This window comes from Gopherus flavomarginatus, chromosome 15, assembly GCF_025201925.1.
Source record: "Gopherus flavomarginatus isolate rGopFla2 chromosome 15, rGopFla2.mat.asm, whole genome shotgun sequence".
Classification (NCBI taxonomy): Eukaryota; Metazoa; Chordata; order Testudines; family Testudinidae; genus Gopherus; species Gopherus flavomarginatus.
This window is the reverse complement of record NC_066631.1, coordinates 20,192,389-20,212,793: the sequence shown is the minus strand read 5'-3', so window position 1 is coordinate 20,212,793 and position 20,405 is coordinate 20,192,389. Positions and strand designations below refer to the sequence as shown.

The 20,405-nt window shown below is 46.5% G+C and overlaps 1 protein-coding gene across 8 annotated transcripts in view; it reads left to right on the top strand.

Annotated features, from left to right (window-relative positions):
• Nucleotides 1-12,383, top strand: part of ULK1 (unc-51 like autophagy activating kinase 1) — a 104,040-nt gene extending 91,657 nt beyond the window's left edge. For all 8 annotated transcript variants that reach the window (XM_050923479.1, XM_050923478.1, XM_050923476.1 and 5 more), the window contains 5 exons: nt 2,002-2,180; nt 2,377-2,495; nt 5,296-5,453; nt 6,489-6,624; nt 9,370-12,383. In XM_050923479.1, the coding sequence (XP_050779436.1) occupies nt 2,002-2,180; nt 2,377-2,495; nt 5,296-5,453; nt 6,489-6,624; nt 9,370-9,425 (648 nt within the window). In that variant the 3' untranslated portion in view covers nt 9,426-12,383. The remainder of the gene's footprint in view (nt 1-2,001; nt 2,181-2,376; nt 2,496-5,295; nt 5,454-6,488; nt 6,625-9,369) is intronic.
• The last annotated feature ends 8,022 nt before the right edge of the window (nt 12,384-20,405 follow it).

Below are 20,405 nucleotides of genomic sequence, written 5' to 3'. Positions count from 1 at the left end.
CATAGGCTCTTTATGGGTAGAGAGAAAGGAGAGTCCACTGAGTAGGGTGCTAACCTGGCTGTTGGGAGACTCGGTTTCAATTCCTGTTCCATCATATGTGACCTTGGGCAAGCCACTTAATCTCTCTGTGCCACAGTTCCCCATCTGTAAAATTGAGATAATAGCACTTACCTACTTCACAGGAGTATTGTGAGGGTAAAGACACTAGAGATTTTGAGGTGCTATGGAGGCCATGTACATATGAAACCCATGAACCAAGAAGCAGAACTGATGGGTGAATAAAGAAACCTATGTAATTGGTTGCTCAATATGAGGGATGTATTTCTCTCTTTGATGGCTGCCCATAACTCATAGACTAAAGGGCATTAACCTGCCACTTTGAGAGAAGGACTGACTCACTGTATGACTAGAGAGACAAGGTGGGTGAGGTAATGTCTTTTTATAGGCCCCTCCCCCATCTTGTCTCTCTAATATCCTGGGACCCACGTGACTACGACACTGCATGTATCCATTGAATGCATGACAGACCTGCTAGCTCTTCCGATCGTTTTGATCGAAAATACCAAAAGGAGTTCCACAAGAAGTTCCAGCAAGACGTTGTAACAGGTTTTATAGTCACCTCAAAGAGCCAGTCGTTCATAGATTCATATGATTCATAGATTCTAGGACTGGAAGGGACCTCGAGAGGCCATCGAGTCCAGTCCCCTGCCTTCATCTCAGGACCAAATACTGTCTAGACCATCCCGGATAGACATTTATTTAACCTACTCTTAAATATCTCCAGAGATGGAGATTCCACAACCTCCATGGGCAATTTATTCCAGTGTTTAACCATCCTGACAGTTAGGCACCTCCCTTGCTGCAGTTTAAGCTCATTGCTTCTTGTTCTATCCTTAGAGGCCAAGGTGAAAAAGTTTTCTCCCTTCTCCTTATGACATCCTTTTAGATACTTGAAAACTGCTATCATGTCCCCTCTGTCTTCTCTTTTCCAAACTAAAGAAACCCAGTTCTTTCAGCCTTCCTTCATAGGTCATGTTCTCAAGACCTTTAATCATTCTTGTTGCTCTTCTCTGGTTCCTCTAGAATTTCTCCACATCTTTCTTGAAATGTGGTGCCCTGAACTGGACACACTACTCCGGTTGAGGCAGGTCCTATGAGTAGTTAGCCTTCAGGCTATACTGGGTGGGGTTTATTCAGTAAAACTCCCCAAGAAATGGGGAAGTGCCCCTCTGAGCTGAGCCCATTACTGTGAGGTTTCTTCCCCCTATTAAATGAAGGTGCCTCATAGCTCAGGGTGCTGGATTGAGAGCCAAGAGGCCAAAGGCCACGGTTCACCCACAGAACAGATGCTCAAGCAGCAGCATGACAAGCTTGCCCTGTCAGCATACCTCACTCTTGTCCTGAAATAAGAATCAACTCTGGAGACATTGGTTCTGTGACAGTGTCGACTCAGACTGAAGACTCTAAGGAGTGGGGTGTTGTGTTGTATTGACAGCCTGGTGTGAGGCTTGTATTTGTTGGGTTTACATACATAGGAGTTCAAGCCAGTTACTTCTGGATGTGCCCAGCTCTGTCCTCAATCACTCCATTGCTTGCCTCATTGACAGCGAGAAGCATTAGGCCCGCGGCTCACAGAAACTCCCCTCAGCTTTGATGGATTCCTAAGCAGTCACACAGAAAGGAAAACTCCTGTTGGAAGGTTAGCCTGTTACTGGGAGCCTGGCTTACCAGCTTCTCTGGGGAACTGCTTGTAAACTTGTGGCCTGAAGCTGTGCTCCGTTAATCTGTGAAGGAGGAGGATTGGTGTCTGGGCTTGGGTCTGAGTGCAGGGATTTCATACCCAGACACAATAACAGCTTCTTCTTAGAGTTACATCCTCAGCTTCTGCTTTCATAAGCCAGTGATGAGTCCTCTGTGTGCTGGCACTATTGCCAATGTGTCCTGCCTCCCTCACACGCTGCATCCTACATGTAACCTCGGTGTTGGTGTTTCATTCTCCAGCAAGAGCACACGGACATCCTGCGCAGCCTGCGCTTCATGCTTGCCTTCGTCCACTACGTGATGGAAATTGCCACCATCAAAGGGAGCACCAGCGAGATGAGCAGCTCAGTGGCCTCTGAGTACCAGCTTCAGGAGAGCATGGTGGCTGACCAGATCAGCCTTCTCAGCAGGGAATGGAGGTAAGGCCTGGGAAGAAGCCAGGATTCCTTGACCTTTTCCCAAAACCACCCTAGCTGCTGTGCGTTGCTTCTCTCTGCCCACGTGCCTGGCGTGTGCATTTGGAAAGCACTCTGGGACAATTATTGTAGAGGTCATGCTATAAATACATCGACCAGCCCATTGATCTGCTTGCACTGAAATGTGCTTCCTTTACAGCTATGCAGAGCAGCTGGTACTGTACCTGAAAGTAGCAGAGCTGCTGTCCTCGGGCCTGCAGACAGCCATAGAACAGATCAAGGCAGGCAAACTGTGCCTCTCCTCCACTGTCAAACAAGGTAAGGGCCCCTGGGCACAAGTACAAGGGACCCGTCTGGAGTGCCAGAGCTGTGGAAAGGAGCTTGGAATGAGGATGTTGTTCCCCCCTCACAGACCCCGCCCCTCACTGCATTGCCCTGAGACTTCAGCAGTAAGAGCAGAGTGAGAAGCAGAGTGCTGAGTTCATCCTGCTAGCTAGTTCCGACCCTCTCTATTATATATTGAGTGCCTCAGGTGAACACAGTGCAGGCTGTCTGGGATCACTTGCGTGGATAACCAGCTGCCTCCTCTTTAGAGCTCCTGGAGGAGCAGCTTTTACACATGCATGCACACACCTGCCCCTTCCCCCATCCACATATATGAGCCATCGCCACTGAACTCGGCTAGTGGCCTCACACTCAATAGTGAGCACCACTTTTGCGTGTAGTCAGCCTTCCTCGCACTCCTCTGTGCTGGCAGTTTCCTTTCACGCTGCCACCCTCTGCCAGCGTGCACATGCACCCCCGCTCTGTGCCAGCAGCCTGCCTTGTCTCTCCCCCACCTTCTCCCAAGTATTACATTCCATTTGCAAAGTTATCGGCCCTCTGCCCGGTGGCATGGAAGAAGAGCACGTGAGCCTCCTGGCATTGCTGATATCCTCAGGGATGCTTTTCATACACCTCAAAGAACCTGTTCCTCAGGTGACATTCAGTTTATGCAAGAACCCAGGTTCTCGCTTGTGCCATTGTAGGAATCCTCACTGGCAGTTAGAGAGAAAGCAGCTGATCTGAATATCTCGGCATGTCTCTATACACAGGTGCTTAATTATACGTGATGGGGGTGCAACTTAGTTACATTATTCGGAATACGTGCTTACTTGGCAAGTTGAGTCACTTCTTGGCAATCGTGACTTTCAAGTGAAAGAAACAAAAAACAGGAAGTAACAATGCCCAATGGCAGTGTAGGAAGCCGTTTATTTATCAGTCTGTTACGGCCTTCCATTGGTTCTGACGTGTTGCGCGTCTCTGGCCATCCCACAAGACGGCCACTAGTCAGTACAAAGCTAGTGGCTGGATTTTTGTCTTAGCATCGGGACGCTATTGGGGGAGTCTTTCAAAGGCACCAAGGGCAATTAGACTCCCATCTCCCATTGGCTGCCATCTAAATGTGCTTTGTGTCTTTGAAAATCACCTCTCTGCATTGGGGAGGTGTTGTCAATAACAGCACAGCCTCTCTTTCTGCAGTGGCCAATGCAGGGACTTAGCCACACAATTTCCACTCGTGTAAATGGAAAGTCACGCTGCTACTTCTCCTCCTTGCCTCTTAAAACCTTTTCCTGGTCAGTGGCTGAAAGGTTCAGAAAGCCTCTGGGTGCAAATTAGTCTTTGCAGAGCAGTTTCCCCGCAGAGGCCATAGCGCTCAGCTCTCTCTGCTCAGTGACTCTAGCTGCACTGGGTTTTGTTCAGGCATTAGGCAGTGGCCAAAGGAAATGCTGTATCAGTAAATCCCGGGGGCTGGAATTTTACTCCGCTCCGTGGATTTTCTGTAACTGACTCTAACTTCCCCCTTGAAAGAGTAGATGGCAGAGGCTGAAACTTTCCGAGTCCTAAATCCGCTGTACGTTACTGTATATCATACACTACCTGGTGCCATTCAGGTCATCCACCGGGCTCTCTAAGAACCAAAGGTGAGCTTCTGAGCCTAGTCTCCGAACTCTGAAGTAGAGCATATTCAGGGAGAATTGGAATGAGTTTGCAGAAGCTGTGGCCAGGCACGGCTACAGCTGTCCTTGTAGCCTGAATAACAAATTATTCTGAGCATTTACAGAGAAGTCTTAACCTCTTTTTTCCCAGATGCTCGTTAGGTACCTTGCAGATTGTAGCCTCTAGATGTATAGCTGAGCTTTCACCAATAGGCTTTGGGCATTAGGCAATCTATTCCATTCTTCCTTCTCTCCCCACGAAGCACTGCTTAGAATTCCGGGTCTCAAAGTATATGAGGAAGCGAGAGCAGTTTGAAAGACGCTGACACTACTTTGTGATGAACAGTCCCTTTTTAACATGTAAAGTTGAATGTAGGCATTAGGGGGAAACCTTCAAAGGCACCAAGTCCCATTAGCTTGGCAGGCTGACCTGTGTGCCTTTGAAAAATCTCCTGGTAAGTCTAGGACGTGTATCTAAGCTACTAAAGAGGCTCAGTCTCTCGCTTTGTTGAACGCCCTTTTGGATTATTATTGCTGGCCACATACAGTAACGTTGAGATAAATTCTTCTTGCTCTTCTCCATCACGTAGTCCTGGAGCCTTAAAATCCTGGCTGCCCTGCAGGAAGGGAGGTCAGGTGCCTTTGTACGTCCACCTGGTAGGGCAGCAAATAATTGCTATATCCTTGCTCCACTCCATTGCTTCACCCACTCTTGGCATTGTAGGCTCCATTAGCTACCATAGGTGAGGCAAGTTTGCATCACGCCACCAGCCATCGGATCAGAGAGGCTCCGTTTGTGGAGTGTTTGCCGTTCCCAGTGGTGTGAGAGGCAAAGTGCACACGTTGAATTGCCTAAACTTTGTTGTTTCAGCTAAAAGAAATGAAACTAGATCTGGTGGCAGGGGAACTAGACGCATATGTGGGTATCTCCATATAAGAGCCTTGAAGCTACTGCACGAGGCTAAGTCAAAGCCCACGATAGTGACGGGTATTTCACAGTCTGTATGCTGCTGAACGGCTGAAGCTTTGCTTTAAACAAAGCACCTTGGAGACACTCCTTCAAGGTCTGGAGCGTGGAGAGTAGGTGAAAGAGACAAAGCAGGAAGTGGAGACAAACATTTTTGTTTCTTTTGCCCTAGTTGTGAAGAAGCTTAATGAACTTTATAAATCCAGTGTGTCGGCCTGCCATTCTCTGAACATGAGACTCCAGAGATTCTTCTTGGATAAACAGAAGCTTATGGATCGGATCAACAGCATCACGGCAGAGAAGCTCATTTTCAGCTACGCCGTGCAGATGGTAAAGATCTCGCAGCCCTAGAAGAGCAGTGTCCAGCATGCATCGTGGCTCAGCATGATTGGTCACAGCTCACATACAGGGTGCTGGCAGGTTGTTTTCACGCCGGGCTCGTTGTGCGTTGGAGGGCCGGGAAGGGACATACATACCGCTGGGTGAATAATGGATTTTTCACTTGCTAGCAAGTCAGAAAAATCAGACAAATGTTTCATTTTGGGGTAAACCAAAACCAAATGTTTAGCGAATTGAAAAATCAGAAAACATTTAGAGTTGAGTCGAATGAAACATTTTGTTTGACCCCAACTCGAAATTCTTCATTTTGATCTGGGACATTTTAACAAAAGCAAAAGAGGACTAGGCCTGGAGTGGTGAGGGAGCCCTGCTTTTAGCCCAATCGTTAGGGCACTCACCTGGGATGTGGGAAGACCTAGGATCAATTCCCCTCTCTGCCTGATGTGGAGAAGGGATCTGAACTTGCATCTCCCCCGTTCCAGGAGTACCACCCAAGCCACTGAACTATGGCGTATTCTGAGGCAGGCATCTCTCTCTCAGTGAAGCTGTTCCACTTTTTATTAAAAAAAACATTAAATAGTTATGGCAGCAGGAACTTGAATGTGGGTCTCCCACATCCTAGGTGGGTGCTGTAAGCACGAGGCTCTAGGGTCATTCTCACTCTCTTTTGCTGGCCCCGTGGCTGGCTGTTGTGGCTCTCAATTGCTACTGTGCTGTCCTCAGCCTCTGGCCATTTTGTAGCTCCAGCCCGAAATGTGTTGGTAACGTTGAAACAAAACATTTCCCTTCGACGCCATCAAGCCATTTCGATTTTTCGGTCCCCTCGAAACTATTGGGCAAACTCGGCACAAATTCATGGATGGGTTTGGATTGACCAAAGCAATGTTTTGGGGTAAATAAATGATTATGCAATGGCATCCAGCTCTCAGTGTGCGTGCTGCTGAGCGTGGCGTGATGGTGCAGCCTGAATACTGTCCCTCTGCCTGCTGCATAGAGTAACTCGGGGAGGGGGGCTTCTGCGCACAGGTGCAGTCTGCAGCGCTGGACGAGATGTTCCATCACAGGGAGGACTGCACACAGAGGTACCAGAAGGCTCTGCTGCTGATGGAGGGGCTCTTGAACATCATAACGGAGCAGGGGGACATCGAGAACATCAATAAATGTGAGCAGCTGGGCACTCAGTTTTGGGGGAGGGATAGCTCAGTGGTTTGAGCTTTGGCCTGCTAAACACAGGGTTGTGAGTTCAATCCTTGAGGAGACCATTTAGGGATCGGGGCAAAAATCTATCTGGGGATTGGTCCTACTTTGCATAGGGGTTGGACTAGATGACCTCCTGAGGTCCCTTCCAGCCCTGGTATTCTATGATTCTGTGTATTTTTCCATCGGAGGATCCAGAGTCTCAGTCTCCAGGGTTCCCTCCACTGGGGCTAAGTTCTTGTGGACACACCAAAAATGTCTTTGTTTGGAATAATTCCTTCAGTGCTCAGCCACCTGCCTCCCGCTTACAGAGCAGCAGGATGCTGCCGTAAGGACCTGCTGCCCTGGCACAGAGATTGCTCAGGCTGTAATGCAGCCTTTTGCTTATGAAGGAGCTGGCTCAAGGCCTGGGCCTGGCAGGAGCGAAGGTGTGGGTTTGGTTCCCAGCTGGGACTGTTAGTCTGGTCACTCAGGGAAGCAAACCGGCAGTAGCTGTTGCGTGAAGGTCGCTGCCTGACACAATCAGGGCTGCGGCAGCTCTTCCGAATGCACGTCGAAGGGTACGTCCCCCGCAGGCAGAGCTGTGATTGCAGCTCGTGTCGGTTACACTCAAGCTAGCTTTGATCACACTAGTGCCGCTAAAAGCAGCAGTAATGATGCTGCGATCAGACCTCTGACTGCAGTGTAGACACACCCCGTGTCAGCTTGTGAACCCTTTGCCAAATCCTCCCTCCTGATGCACCCCTCCCCGTCTCTTTGCACCCAGAGAACAAACCGGCCCTCTTAGTTTTCCCACCCCAAGACAAATAGACCCCTCCCAGTTAGCATCCTTCCTCTGTCCTTGTGAGCAGACGCTCCATCCCGCTGCTCTGACCCACGCTGGCTGGAGGGTTGAGTGTCATTCTGAGAGCACTGAGTTATCTTGGACACAGAGCCCATTCTCTCTGCCCTTGGTCAGTATGGCTCAGTTATGGAACCTGCCTCGGGCAGCAGGGAACATCTAATTAGCATCATGTCAAAAAGCAAGAGAGTGGGTTAAATTCAACTCTGGCTGTGCTTTCACCAGAGCTAAATCTGGCAACTTAACTGCAATGGCAAAACCATTATAGCTGGCTTCCCGGCGGGGGAATTGCACAGCCACCAACTACACTCTTCCCCTGGAGGCACAAAAATCGTCAGTTAGATTGCGCCTGTTCCTCAGCAGGGGCGGTGCCATTGTTGTAATCAGCACCTAGGTATTCAGTGACGCTAGATACCTTATGGAAGAAGAGAATTCCAGCCGCAAGCAATCAGTCAGTTAAATAATACCAGTAACGATCCAACTTTAATGGCTGATCTGAAGTGTTGTTAAAGGCAGAGGGGGACTGCTGCTTTAACAGTACATTGTAGGCACTGACTGGATTATTAAGGAACGCTATGGCGTTGCAGACACTTCTCATCAAGTCTCAAGCGTAGCACTTATTCAGAGATGTAGCTCGCTGGCTAATCCACCTGAAAAACACCTCTCTCCAACAGAGATCTAGTCACTAACATTTTTTTTTAACTGAGGCTATGTCAACACTATGTCCGTTACAGCAGGAGAAGCTCTCCCACCGACATAGCGCTGTCTACATTGGCACTTAGACTGGCATAACTCAGTGGTTTGCAAACTGCAAGTTGCAACCCAGGTCAGCACTGCCGACCAGGCCATTAAAAGTCCCGTCGGTAGTGCTGCCCAGCTAAGGGAGGCTAGTCCCTACTTGTTCTGACACCACGCTGCGCCCCAGCAGCAGGTCTGGCTCCTAGGCGAAGGGGCCACAGGGCTCCATGCTCTGCCTCTCCCCTGAGCACTGGCTCCACACTTGCCAGGAAAAAAAGTTGGAAAACCGCTAGTATAACTTACGTTGCTCAGAGAAGTGGATTATTCGCACTCCTGAGCAATGTAAGTTATACCGAAGTAATTTGTGATGTAGACATAGTCCCAGAAAGCTTGTTTCTCTCCCCAACAGAAGTTGGCCCAATAAAAGATATTACCTCACTCCTTGTCTCTCTGATATCCTGGGACCAACACGGCTGTGACAATATTGCATGTTCTTTAACCCAGTTTAGTTCACAGCTTCCTGAATGAGACAGTCTCTCTTGCGTGTCTCTTGTTAGATTGTGACAGGCTGTATTTTAGATCCAAATGTACAGCCCAGCTGCATGCACCTACCAATATTAATTATTTACATCAGGAATTCAGGTCCTTGAGCCTGAAGCTTTAGGAATTAATCCCACCTAACTTTGAACTTCCTGCCTCCATAAGGGTCTGATCAGACCCTGATTTCTTTGTGTCCCAGATTGGGCCTTGGCAAATATGGTTGAGATCTTGAGCCATCTTCGCTACTGGCGTAAACCACTTCATTGATTTAAAGAGTTACAACCCCGCTGATTTTAGAGCCAAATTAGGGCCCTTTCTTTCTGAGAACTCAACGTCCCTATAAGGAACAGTGGCCAAAGTACTGTTCTCTGGAGTCTCTAATGATTCGCACTTCTCATGCTCCTCTCTGCATGAGGACGTTTTGAGTCAGGTACTCAGCTGGTGTCAATGGGTGTAACTCCATTGCCTTAGCAGAGCTGCATCCATTAACACTGGCTCAGGAGCTGATCCTCTATATGTCTCCTTATCTTGTTATCTTTAATATTGCTGGAGGCCAAGCGACTGATTTCCTGTGTCCTTTCTCTCTGACAGGTAAGATGTGTATTGAACGCCGGTTGTCGGCTCTGTTATCGGGGATCTGTGCATGATTTTAAAAGTGCTGCTCGCTGCGAACCTCACGCCAGCCAATCACGTTCAGTTTCCGATCGCTGGCTGCAGTGGTGGAGAAGGAGCCTGGCTGCGGGGAACCTGGAAGACAAACTGCTTGATCTTATTTGTAGTCGTCAGGAAGGTTTTCCACAGTAGAGATTTGGATTCTCTTTTGGGAGACATGTGACAGCAGTGATCGCAAGCACTTCCCCACCATATAGACTTGGGGAAGATGGAGGAGAGAGTCAGGGTTTTTTCCCTTTCTTGGTGGAGGGGGTGAAGGATAGAATTTCCCTTCCTCCCACTTCCACTTCAAAGGACAAGACTGCTGCCTTGCCCTCCTGCTCAAAGCCGGAGTATTTTAGTGCTGCATCCATTGCTGGCGGTGGATGTGCTGAAACCATTAGCAGGAAGTTTCAGGTGAACTGTTCAGTGAATTGAGAAGGGTGGAATTTCAGGCCAGTTGCATACTTTCCCCATCCCTGCTGATAGCCAAGCACTCAGGAACTGGTTGTTGACCTGCAGCTGCTCCCTCTCCGCACTTGTCCTTGTGTATATCCTGCCACGGAGCACTTCCTGTGTGGTGGAGAGGAGTAAGGTGGGGAAGCTGGATCTCTTCCTGGAGCGTTGCTGAAGACAGCTGCAACCTTCCGAAAGACTTGCTGAGCAATGCTGGAACCACGTCGCCGCTGAGGAGGCTCCCCTGTACCAAGCATGAGGAGGCGGGTCACATCCCTACCTGGATGGGGAGCAACCAAGGACAAGAAAGTTGTGTGTATATATATTTAAAAACGACTCTAGCATTACAAGAAGCCCCGATGGTTATTCCCCCAGTAGGGTCAGTATCCTAGACCCTTGACTGCACAGCTTGGCCCATCAGTACATATCCAACAGGAGGTGGTGCCCATGCTGTCCTCCTTTCAGCTGTTGGTTAGCTAACCCTTTCCCCCACTGCCCCCCCAAAACACTAACTTTGTGACTCAAAGAAGCACTTTACACACTATGGGAACTTTGACAAGTTGACTTTGCATCACACGGTGACCCCGGAACTTCACGACTGCTGGGAATGCTGTTCTTTTGTTCCTCGTTGTTTTATTGCACTACGTGTGTGTATCTGTGTGAATACATATTCCTCGGGGCGAGTATGTATCGCTATATCGAGTGTGTGTCACTGTATGTATTTAACTGTACTGTATCTTGTGCATGTGCAGCAAACAGCAGTCACACGGTCCATGTGCTGTTCCCCTCCGTGCCAGGCAAAGCTGACTTGAAATCCTGCAGTACCAAGAGGTTTTTTTATTTAAATGTTCTTTTTAAGGACCGTCAGTACAAAGCTCTATGGTTTTTAAGAGCTCAAGAACAGACGTTGAGATCTTAAATATTTACAACCGAAAATGCATTTTTTTTATTGTTTTGCTGCTTAATTTTTATAAAACAAACCAACCAACCCTTTTAGTGTTCAGTTACCTTCAGCATTTCTTTTTAAGCGACTGTGTAGCCAAACCAGGCCTGTGGGTGTGGGCGGTTGAAGATCTGTTGAGGCTTGGATGCTGCGAGTGTGTGTGTGAGGGGAAAACTGGTTGGCTGTGAGTGTTCGTGTGTGTGTGTGGGCGTGTTTTTATTTATCAGAGTCATGGCAGTATTTTGTTAGCGCTGAGTGGAAAAAGTAACCTCTGTGGATGAAATGCGAACCGTGGGCTTAGCTTTTGGGATCTAATAACATTTTGCACATGGTGGTTAAATATTCATTACTTCTCTCTCTCTCTGCCACTGTAATTTTTTGCATGTTTTTGTATGACACTCTTTGGAAAAAATATTATGCAAGGAACAACTCTGACGTGTGAACCAGCTTCATCTGTGGTAAGATGGACGCTTCTCGTGGCAGAACACAAAAGCAAGTAAACCCCCGCCCCTTTCCAGGGGCGTTCGATTACATGATGTGTCACTTCAGTATCAGTCCTTCATTGCTTCGTTCATTCACAGCCTGCTGTAGCTGTGGCTATGTTTGCCTGTTCCTAAAATAAAAACAAACCTGTGGCTGGAGATGTTAAACAAGAAGCAGACCACTTCGGAAAGGATCACCACCAGTCCTGCAATAGGCTATGCTACGAGTGCAGTACGTTAACCTGGATGCAGTGTGGAAACGGTAAGCCAGGACAAACTTCCCAGCACACACGTGCTTTTCGCACTGAATGCCATGGATACCCCACAAACTTAATCGCTTATTGCCAGGTATTAGTCAGTTGCATCCCAGGATTCGTGTGTATGCCACAGGTGTACCGATCTGATCCGTATACATGACAAGCTCAGCACTAGCCTTCCAGCTGTATTTAATTACTTGAATGTATCAAATTTGTCCACATTCAACGTATATAAATATATATTGCTCCAAAAAAAAAGTGGTTTACAGATCTTCAACCAATATATAAATAAGTGTGTGTGTGTGTGTACATAGTATATATATTTTCTCAATACTTGAAACTTAGCCACTGTGCTTGGGTTTAAAAAATAAATAAACAATGAGAAAAAGACAAAACAAAAAAGACAGATTTCTTTTGCCATCACTTTGGTGACTTTATTTGTTATCTAAATGCATGTAGCGTGAATCCAAATTTTTTTTGGTAAAAAATAGTATTTATTGCTTTGTAGACAATAAGGAATGCAAAAAAGAAAAGAAAATTTGAAATTGCTAATCTAGTCGATTCACTATCGTCATGGGTTTGTTACTTGTTGCAGCGTTTGTATGTAGCATCTTAAATAGATTTCAAGAAACCTCAATCTAATACCACGTATCTTCAGGGTTGTGAGAAAGTGTATGATGTTATTCTTTAAAAGGTAATGCTCGATTGTCAACTTTTTTTTTTTTTAATTTGTGTTTTGTGACCTTTTTTTTTTTTTTTTTTGGCTTTAAATTGTATAACACCGATTTAAGAAAATAAAACTGATTTGAAATTGTCCGTGATTGCGTATCCGTTCTCCAGTATCACTTCGTTGGTAGCATTAATGCTAATAATACCTCGCTGTTATTGAACACGTCTCATCGGTAGAACTCAAAGTGGAGGTCAGTGTCAGTTTACAGCTGAGGAATCCCTGTGATAAGCAGATGATAGCTAGATCCCACCAGTCCTGCAAGCACTTAAACATGGGCTTAAGTTTCCCCCCATGCTTAAGTATTTGCAGCATTGGGATCCTGGAGTGATTTGGTGCACCTTGAGGCTAACGTTTTGTGTCGTGGTTCAGAGGCCTGAGGGCAGATTAGAAGCACATAGTCAGGTGATGTCCCAAATACTAGGGTTGTGTGTAGCGATTTATGTTTTGAATGTTTTTTTAAGAAATGTGGGTTTTGGTCGTTTACAAAACTTTATTTCATTGATATGGTAACAAATTCCCTTGATCTACCAGCTTTTCTATTCTGAGTGTCTGGCTTAGACTGGTTTTTTTGTTGTTGTTGGGGGCGGGGGCGGATGTAGAGGGAATTTCAGCCAAAAAAGTTCCACTGTTTCCAAGAAAAATTAATTGTCTTGCCCATGTTAAAACCACCTCTGGCGACATTTCCTTTTGAGAGGCTCTAGTGCCCCCATCCTTCGGAGCAGAGTCTTAACATTTGGCAGGGGGTAGCCTTTGTGCCAGGGGTGTGCCTCTTGCCTTTCCCATGAAAATCTGCCCACATTTGGCCAAGCTATAAGCTTTTTGAAAAATTGCAGCTTGCACATGCTCAGTAGAGACTTGCTAGAACTTTGCAGCTAAATTCATGGACGATTCCATCTATACTGGTCCTGTTCCAGCCCAGGGCTGAGCAGAACTTCCCTGTAGTTGGAGCTCTGAGCTGCTGCAAGGCCAGGCACCAGAACTGAGAGCAGGGAGCCCATGTCTCCTCTGTTCTAAATGAACACATGGAGGAGAACGCTGCCTGATTTGAATGCAGAGAGAGAATAGATTGGGACAAGGAGTCTGGTGGGAGGAGATACAAACTGGAGGCTGGCAGAGTGGGTGGGAGAGAAACTGAAGTTGAGGTGTGGGAGACTGGAACTGGCTGGGCAAGGAGACTGGGAACATGGAGCTGGGAGGAGAACGATCGGGAAATTGAGAGGGGGAGTCCTGATGGGTGAGAATAGACCTTGAGATGGGGACTGGGATGAGAATCTTGAGGAGTAGAGATTGGGATTAGCTACTTGAGAATTTGAGTGGGAGGAGGGGCCAGGGGTATGGAACTGGGACAAGATAGGTTGGAGAGGATGGGGTAGGAGAGGTCACACTTGGAAGGAATGGGTAAAAAAGTCTGTGCCCAGTGGAGCACATTCCCATCCAGACCCCAGAGCGCAATCCAAGATTCCTGAGTCTCGCCATTCCTTTGCTGTTGGCAAGTCTCTGGGAACCCCAGCAGCAAAGTGTGTTCTCCATCCCCTTCTCGTGCCAGCCCTCATCGGGGATGACAACATCCTGCTGCTATCAGTTACTCTGTTAACTCCAGTGACAGAGCTCTGTGTGGCAGAGCTAAACTTTCCACCCCTGCTGATGACCCACGTGGGTATCCCTCGGCGGCCACCTCAAGGAATTCCTGGGTTTTTTCCAGTTTGCCGTTTTAAAAAGTTGGAAAATGACACACAACGGTCTATTAAAAGAACCTTATTAAATGGCAGAGTTAAGCACTCAGAGCTAGGAAATGCCATCGGGGCAAATGAAGGTTGCACTGGCATCTTTAATTCTGGCACTTCCTAATTTTTTGAATGTTTTGGCTTTGCAACCTTACTCTGTAACCTAGTTCTTTGTATGGGCTGTGGTACACAGAAACTGTGGGAACAGTTTGATGAAATGTAATTCCAGAATATGCTGGTTCATCAAAGCTGAAACGTACGTGTCTGTGTATGTCTGAGCAAGAGTGCGCATGGCTGATCCTCAGTCTTTCATTCTGCAGTCAGTTGCTTAGAGCACGTGCCTGAGATGCGGGAGACCCTGGTTCAAGTCCCTGCTCTGCCTGATTTAGAGAGCTCTGTGATGGGAAAACGTTGCTACAGACCCACCCTTGAACCTGTCTCTCCGACATACGCGGTGAGTGACCCAACCACTTGGCTAGTCTGGATCTCTGAATTGTTTAATGAAAAAATACCGAAGGGGCTACTTTAAACCTTGAAATTCTCCATGGACCACAATTACTGTTTTCCAGACAGCCCTGCTTAATGCTATCCATTCCATCTCCCACCCCCGCCTTTCCCGCCGAAGGGAATTTGATTCATACCGGCTCTCGCTGAGAACGTTTTTTCCTCGAAATGCTGCTATCGAGTAAGTTATCATTTACGCTGACTCATTCAGGGACTTACTTTTCTCAGCAGAGTTGCCCCGTGTGCAGGATGGTCTTGAGAATGTGTAGTTAAGCCATTCTCAAACTGCAAGTCACAACCCTGTTTTAATGGGGTCGCCAGGGCTGGTGTTAGACTTGCTGGGGCCCGGGACTGAAGCCTGAGTGCCACCACCCCGTCCGAAGCTGAAGCCCAAGTCCCACTGCCCAGGGCCAAAGTCCGAGGGCTTTTACCCTGGGTGGCAGGGCTCAGGTTACAGGCCCCCTGCCTGGGGATGAAGCCCTTGGGGTTCAGCTTTGCCCCCTACCCTGGGGCAGCAGGACTTGGGCAGGCTCAGGCTTCGGTCCCCCCTTCTGGGGTCGTGTAGTTATTCTTATTGTCAGAAGGGGGTCACGGAGCAATGAAGTTTGAGAACTCTTGGTGTAGTTTAAAGAGATGGGGGAAAAAGTCCTCTTGGCACAGCTTTGATAAGCATTTTATAAGTGTGCCCGGTCAGCCTTCCACAATTCCAGCCAAAACAAAGCTTATGTAAACATTGAAATAACAGTTGGCTTAGCTGCTCTATACATTGCTGCCTAGTGTGTAAAGCCTGAGGCATGCTTGGAAGCCATGTATTTATTTTGAATGGGTATAAAACCTTGCTCTGTGGGATAGCTGAGATGTGCACCAGCTCCCTGTAGTATGGTCAGGGCACGAATTAGAGGAGTTGTAACTGTTGTAGCAGTCTTTGCATGCTGGAAAGGACCACAGGCTGGGGTGGGGCTTTTCTTTTGAAGCTTCCCTTTGGGGAGTTAAAGAACTGTGGGAAAAACTTCTAGCCGAGCAAACTTCAGAGAAGAACCATGTAAACAGCACTTTACACAGTAGGTTGACAACTTTCTGCTGAGTCTGTGGGACTCTGTGCGTAGGCAGCAAACCACAGGGGAAGGGGATGAACACAAGGGAAACCAGTCCTCTCTTCTGTTTTATAGAAGTGTTAAAAATGCGCTTGAGGGGCCCGTGGATTTTGGTGACACTAGTGTAAATTGCACCGCCTTTCAGGCAATCATGAGCTATTTTAGAGCTGTTGCTTTTTTAGTCTAAAAACTTAAGCCAAGACATTTCTCCAGCAAATTTGGCTTTGTTCTCATGTTTCTTAGCTGGTAAACGCGTGTTAGTCCACTGTCAAAGTTCAAAGGGAGGGTGGTGCCAGCGAGGAAGTGCTCAAGAGTTGGGTGTTTGAAAACCCAGAGGCCACAAAGCTCAAGTGTTCCAACTTTAGCTACATGTACAAATCCCTTCTTCTCTTTAAGCTCCGTTTTTTTAAATGGGGGAGTTAACGCAATCAAACCACATTTTAACCACACAGCCCCTCCTTCAAACTACCATTGAAAAGTGATAGTCTTCCTCCCTCCCCTTCAGCCATGCTTTGTGGCTAGTTTTATAGTGAGCTGACCTTAGAAGCGTACTGTTTAGGTCTGTGCTGATTGATGGCGCTCTTGGAACTGATCAGACTTAGTAGCTGAAGAACTTTGAACGACTGATGGATTTTGTGGTGGGGACCCAGAGGGGTGGTTCCAGCGGGTCGCAGGAGATTGTGCAGCAGAATGGCTAATGGGCTAAAATGGATTTTGTGGGTAGAGAATGAACACCATTCAGACAAACCCCACTGCTTGGATTTTAATGGACTCTGTGTGCCTTAAATATACTGCTGTGAATGGAGTGTGGACAATAGGTGCTGGCTTGACAGCCCTGGAAGTTAGCGTCTGTCATTCTCCAGCTGGGGCCGGTGTGTGTAGCAGGAGGATAAAACGTACTGTAGTGTTGTGAGGCAGTCTCCCTCGGGGCTGAACTGAAATCTCTCGGGTTAGTGTACGCACGTCAGAGCAGGGATTGTCACTGTCTCCTTACTGTGTGTGGGTCCAGCGCCCAGCACAACCATCCTCCAGACCTGACTAGGGCCTTTGGGCTCTACTGCAGTACAAATATGTATGGCTACTGTTCCTCACATGATCCAGCAAATATTAGAAATGAGGCTATCACAGTGAACCCCTCCAACCTCTAGCAGCTCAGTGCCCAGCTGGTGGATATGCTGTGCTGAATTCATCACTTGCTTCAGTGGGGTTGCAGCAGAGATGAATGTGGGACTGAAAGTTGGGTGTGGGCTGAGTGCTGGCCTGGAAACCAGGCCCTCCTGGGAGTTACAAATACTAGTTTTGCTCCAGGCTCTGTCTGTGACCAGTAACTTCACCCCTGTGGGACTCACCTGAGGCCAGTAACTTCACCCCTGTGGGACTCACTTTCTCCATCTGTAAAATGGGTTGCTTGGAGGCTTAATTAAGGGATCTTGGGTAAGTGTCTCTAATTGTGAAGCATGGAAAGATCCCCTGGAGTTACGGTAGCTCCAGTTGGAAGAAAAACTGGGTCAGTCAGGAGTCTTAAAGTTCCTAACACTTGGTGTTGGGAAGGTGAAACTTTCTCATTCCTTTTTTAAATATTTATGCTAAAATAGTGGGTTATGAACATCTGACTCAAAAGGCCTTTTAGCTCTAAATATTCATCACTTTAATGCCACTGAACTCGTTTTATTCACACATGGCTTGTTTTGTAGCCCTCATTAAAAAAGTTAAAGTAAATCCATTTACTCATGTCTGAATATCAGTGACATCATTGCAGACTTTTCAGAAGCCTTCCAGATGCATCGCTAACTTAAAGCTCTCAGCCCCTGACCTTCCAATGATCAGCCCCACACTATCCATCCATCTTCTCGCTGCTCAGCCCCAGCTATGATGATCCTCCACCATTCCTTCCATAATAACTTCCTCAAGGTTAAAAAAAAATCAAGCCAAGGCTGAAGACTTGAAATATTGAAACTTGCACTATTGTAGTCTATATTAAAAAAACAAGCTTTTATAGACTGATTTTCTCTTATGATAGGAGTCATATTTTAGTGCAAAGGGGTAGAGTTAAGGTTAAGTGTACAGCCTTAATACTAACGTTTCTGACTTCAGTGCTTGCTTGCTATTAATACTGGTCTTTGTAAGCATGGAGTTACAAGTATATTAAAATATTTGCTTTGTGGTATATATATTACTATTAAAAATAAAATAGCCACGTCTGTAACATTTAATATATAGTTCCTGTGGCTCTTTAATCAGCTGTGCCTCGGTTCCAGATGAGACCGGACAGGCTTCCTTTGTGGATCAAATGTGTCACCTAGAGGGAGTACTCAACTTGAAATGGTCTCTTAAAGCTTTAAGGCATCCAAGATAGTTAAAGAAGACATTAAACTTGAAAGTCCCACAGAGAGGCATGTGCTACATGTTTATAACCTACCCCTAGCCTTTCATGCAGAGCCTGAGGCCATTAAACGGGTCAGCCATTAATCTCTGTAATCATTTGGCATTTTTCTCTCAAAGATGGCAGCAGCTCCCTTACTGTCTAGCCCACATACAGCTGCTGAGCAGGGCTTCTACTTATCTCTTCTTGGACATCTGGTCTCCTCCTTATGGGCAGGGGATTTGGGACATCACTCCAGTCAGGCCTTTGCTGCAAAGTCAGCACGGGGCCTATCTTTCTCAGCAGGATGTGCCTTGGAATGCTGTATGACCACCTCCCTAACTAGCAGGTGTTGGGTAATGTGTAACCAGCAGCACTCCACTACTGAATGTGTGATTCTGAGCTGTAACAGTTGGTCACAGGAGAGGAGAAAGTGGCTTGGAGGGTAGTACGCAATTCACTTAGGATCCAGGCTGCAATGGATCAGCTGTCTGGGCATTGCAGTTGAAGACAGTATGTATAATCCTCAAGTCAGGCTAATTCGCTGGGCTGCTAGGCTATTAGGTTTGACAAGGATGCATGTTTCAGAGTGAAAGCTTAACTGTGCATATCAGAGATGGGCCCACGCCACACTTTCAGTTCTGGGTGAGCAGTTCCCGAGTTCCAGGGTGTTCAGGCCCACCTCCCACATATTGGCACATTTATGGATTAGACTAATTAATTATACTGGCTGGAAGTACAAATATGGATCTGTTGCTTCAGACCAGATCTGCCATCACTATCGTCCAGCACAAAAGGAAAGGACAGGGTTTAAATTCCACTAATCTTAGAGGGCCAAAGTATCAAAGGAAGGTGTAAGAAGGTACATGTGGCTATTAAACTGGAAACACTCCTAATCTGTGCAATGCAAATCGGCATTTGTAGGTGGAAATGATGTAGTTTTGTGTACAAAGGGTCCGTCAGATGTACAGCCTCTCCAGTGTGCTCCTAGAAAGGAGGATTGGGTGAGTGCACCAGAAATGCCCATCAGCAATATTTTGACCTGTTGATTGCAGGGATCTCCCTATATTTTTAATGTAACCTTTTTCTTTTTTCCAATGAGCAGAATTTTGTCCCTGTTGTTTGTATTACAGTAGTACATAGAGAACTAGGCCCCGTTGTGCTGGATAGAGCTGGCTGGAAAATTTGGCAACAATTTGTGTCAGAATAAATGTGTTGATTGTGACAATTTTTTTGATGGGGGGGAGTCAAAATGTTTTGTTTCAACAGTGTTGATTTGATTCATTTCTATTTTTATATTCTACTCCAATTAATGTAAATATTATGTATTTAATATTGTGTAATAGAATATATTTAATGTTTTAATATGGAAAAATGAAATCAAAACAACTCTGTATTGATTTTGTAAGTGATAGTGTAAGTGAAATTAAGTGATGATGTCAATTTTTTTTTCCAAATTTTCTGTTTGTAGAAAATGTTGCATTTTTATTCCAAATTGGACCTGTTGTTTTTTTTTTTTTTAAATACAGGAATTTCTTGTGGAAGGGAACTTCTGGTACTTGACCAGCTCTAGTGTTATGCACTGCAATATACAATTTCAATTAAGCTAAACCCCGGTAAGTCTGGTTTAACCCCAAATAAGAGTGTCGACTTTAGCTTTTTGCAGCTGTTCAGAATCAAGCTGTATGTTAAACTGGTGCACCCCTGCATCAGGGAAACACCCCCAGCTAATGTCTAACCCGCTTAGATAAGAGAGCAGTACTTCCCACTGCCAGTGTGTGTTAACTTCCTCCATGATGCAAACTTTCTCTCCGATAACATGAAGTCAAGACAAAGCTAAACACTTTGGGCTTGTCTACTCTGCAAAGAAAAACCCATGGCACTGAATCTCAGAGTGCTGGTCAATTAACTCAGGCTTGCAGGGCTAAAAATAGCAGTGTCTCCATTCCCATTTAGGCTGGAGCCCGGGCTCTGAGACCTTCCCCACTTGCTGGGTTTCAGAACCTGGGCCTCCAGTCCAAGCCCAAACATCTACACTGATATTTTTAGCCCCGCAGCCCCAGCCCTGCAAGTCTGAGTCAACTGACCTGGGCCCTTTGACAAGAGTATATAAAATCTGTCCTTACATCCTCAGTTGGGCCCCAATCAAAGTTCTTAAGCACATGCCTAAGTCCATCGCTACTTAGTACATTGTTTAAGTTTCCCCCCCAGCCCCTGCCATTTGAAGTCTACAGGACTCAAAGTTAGGTCCATGTTTATGTTGTTTAGTGAATCAGTGTCTGTTTCCTCTGACATTTAAAAAAAAAAATTCTGCCTTCTATATTAGTATTGTGGATGTTTGGTCTTTTATTTTTTCCTGGACAATTAGCCGTTAAAGGTCATGCAATATACAGTATACAAGAAAGGTAATTGTCCCTGGATTTA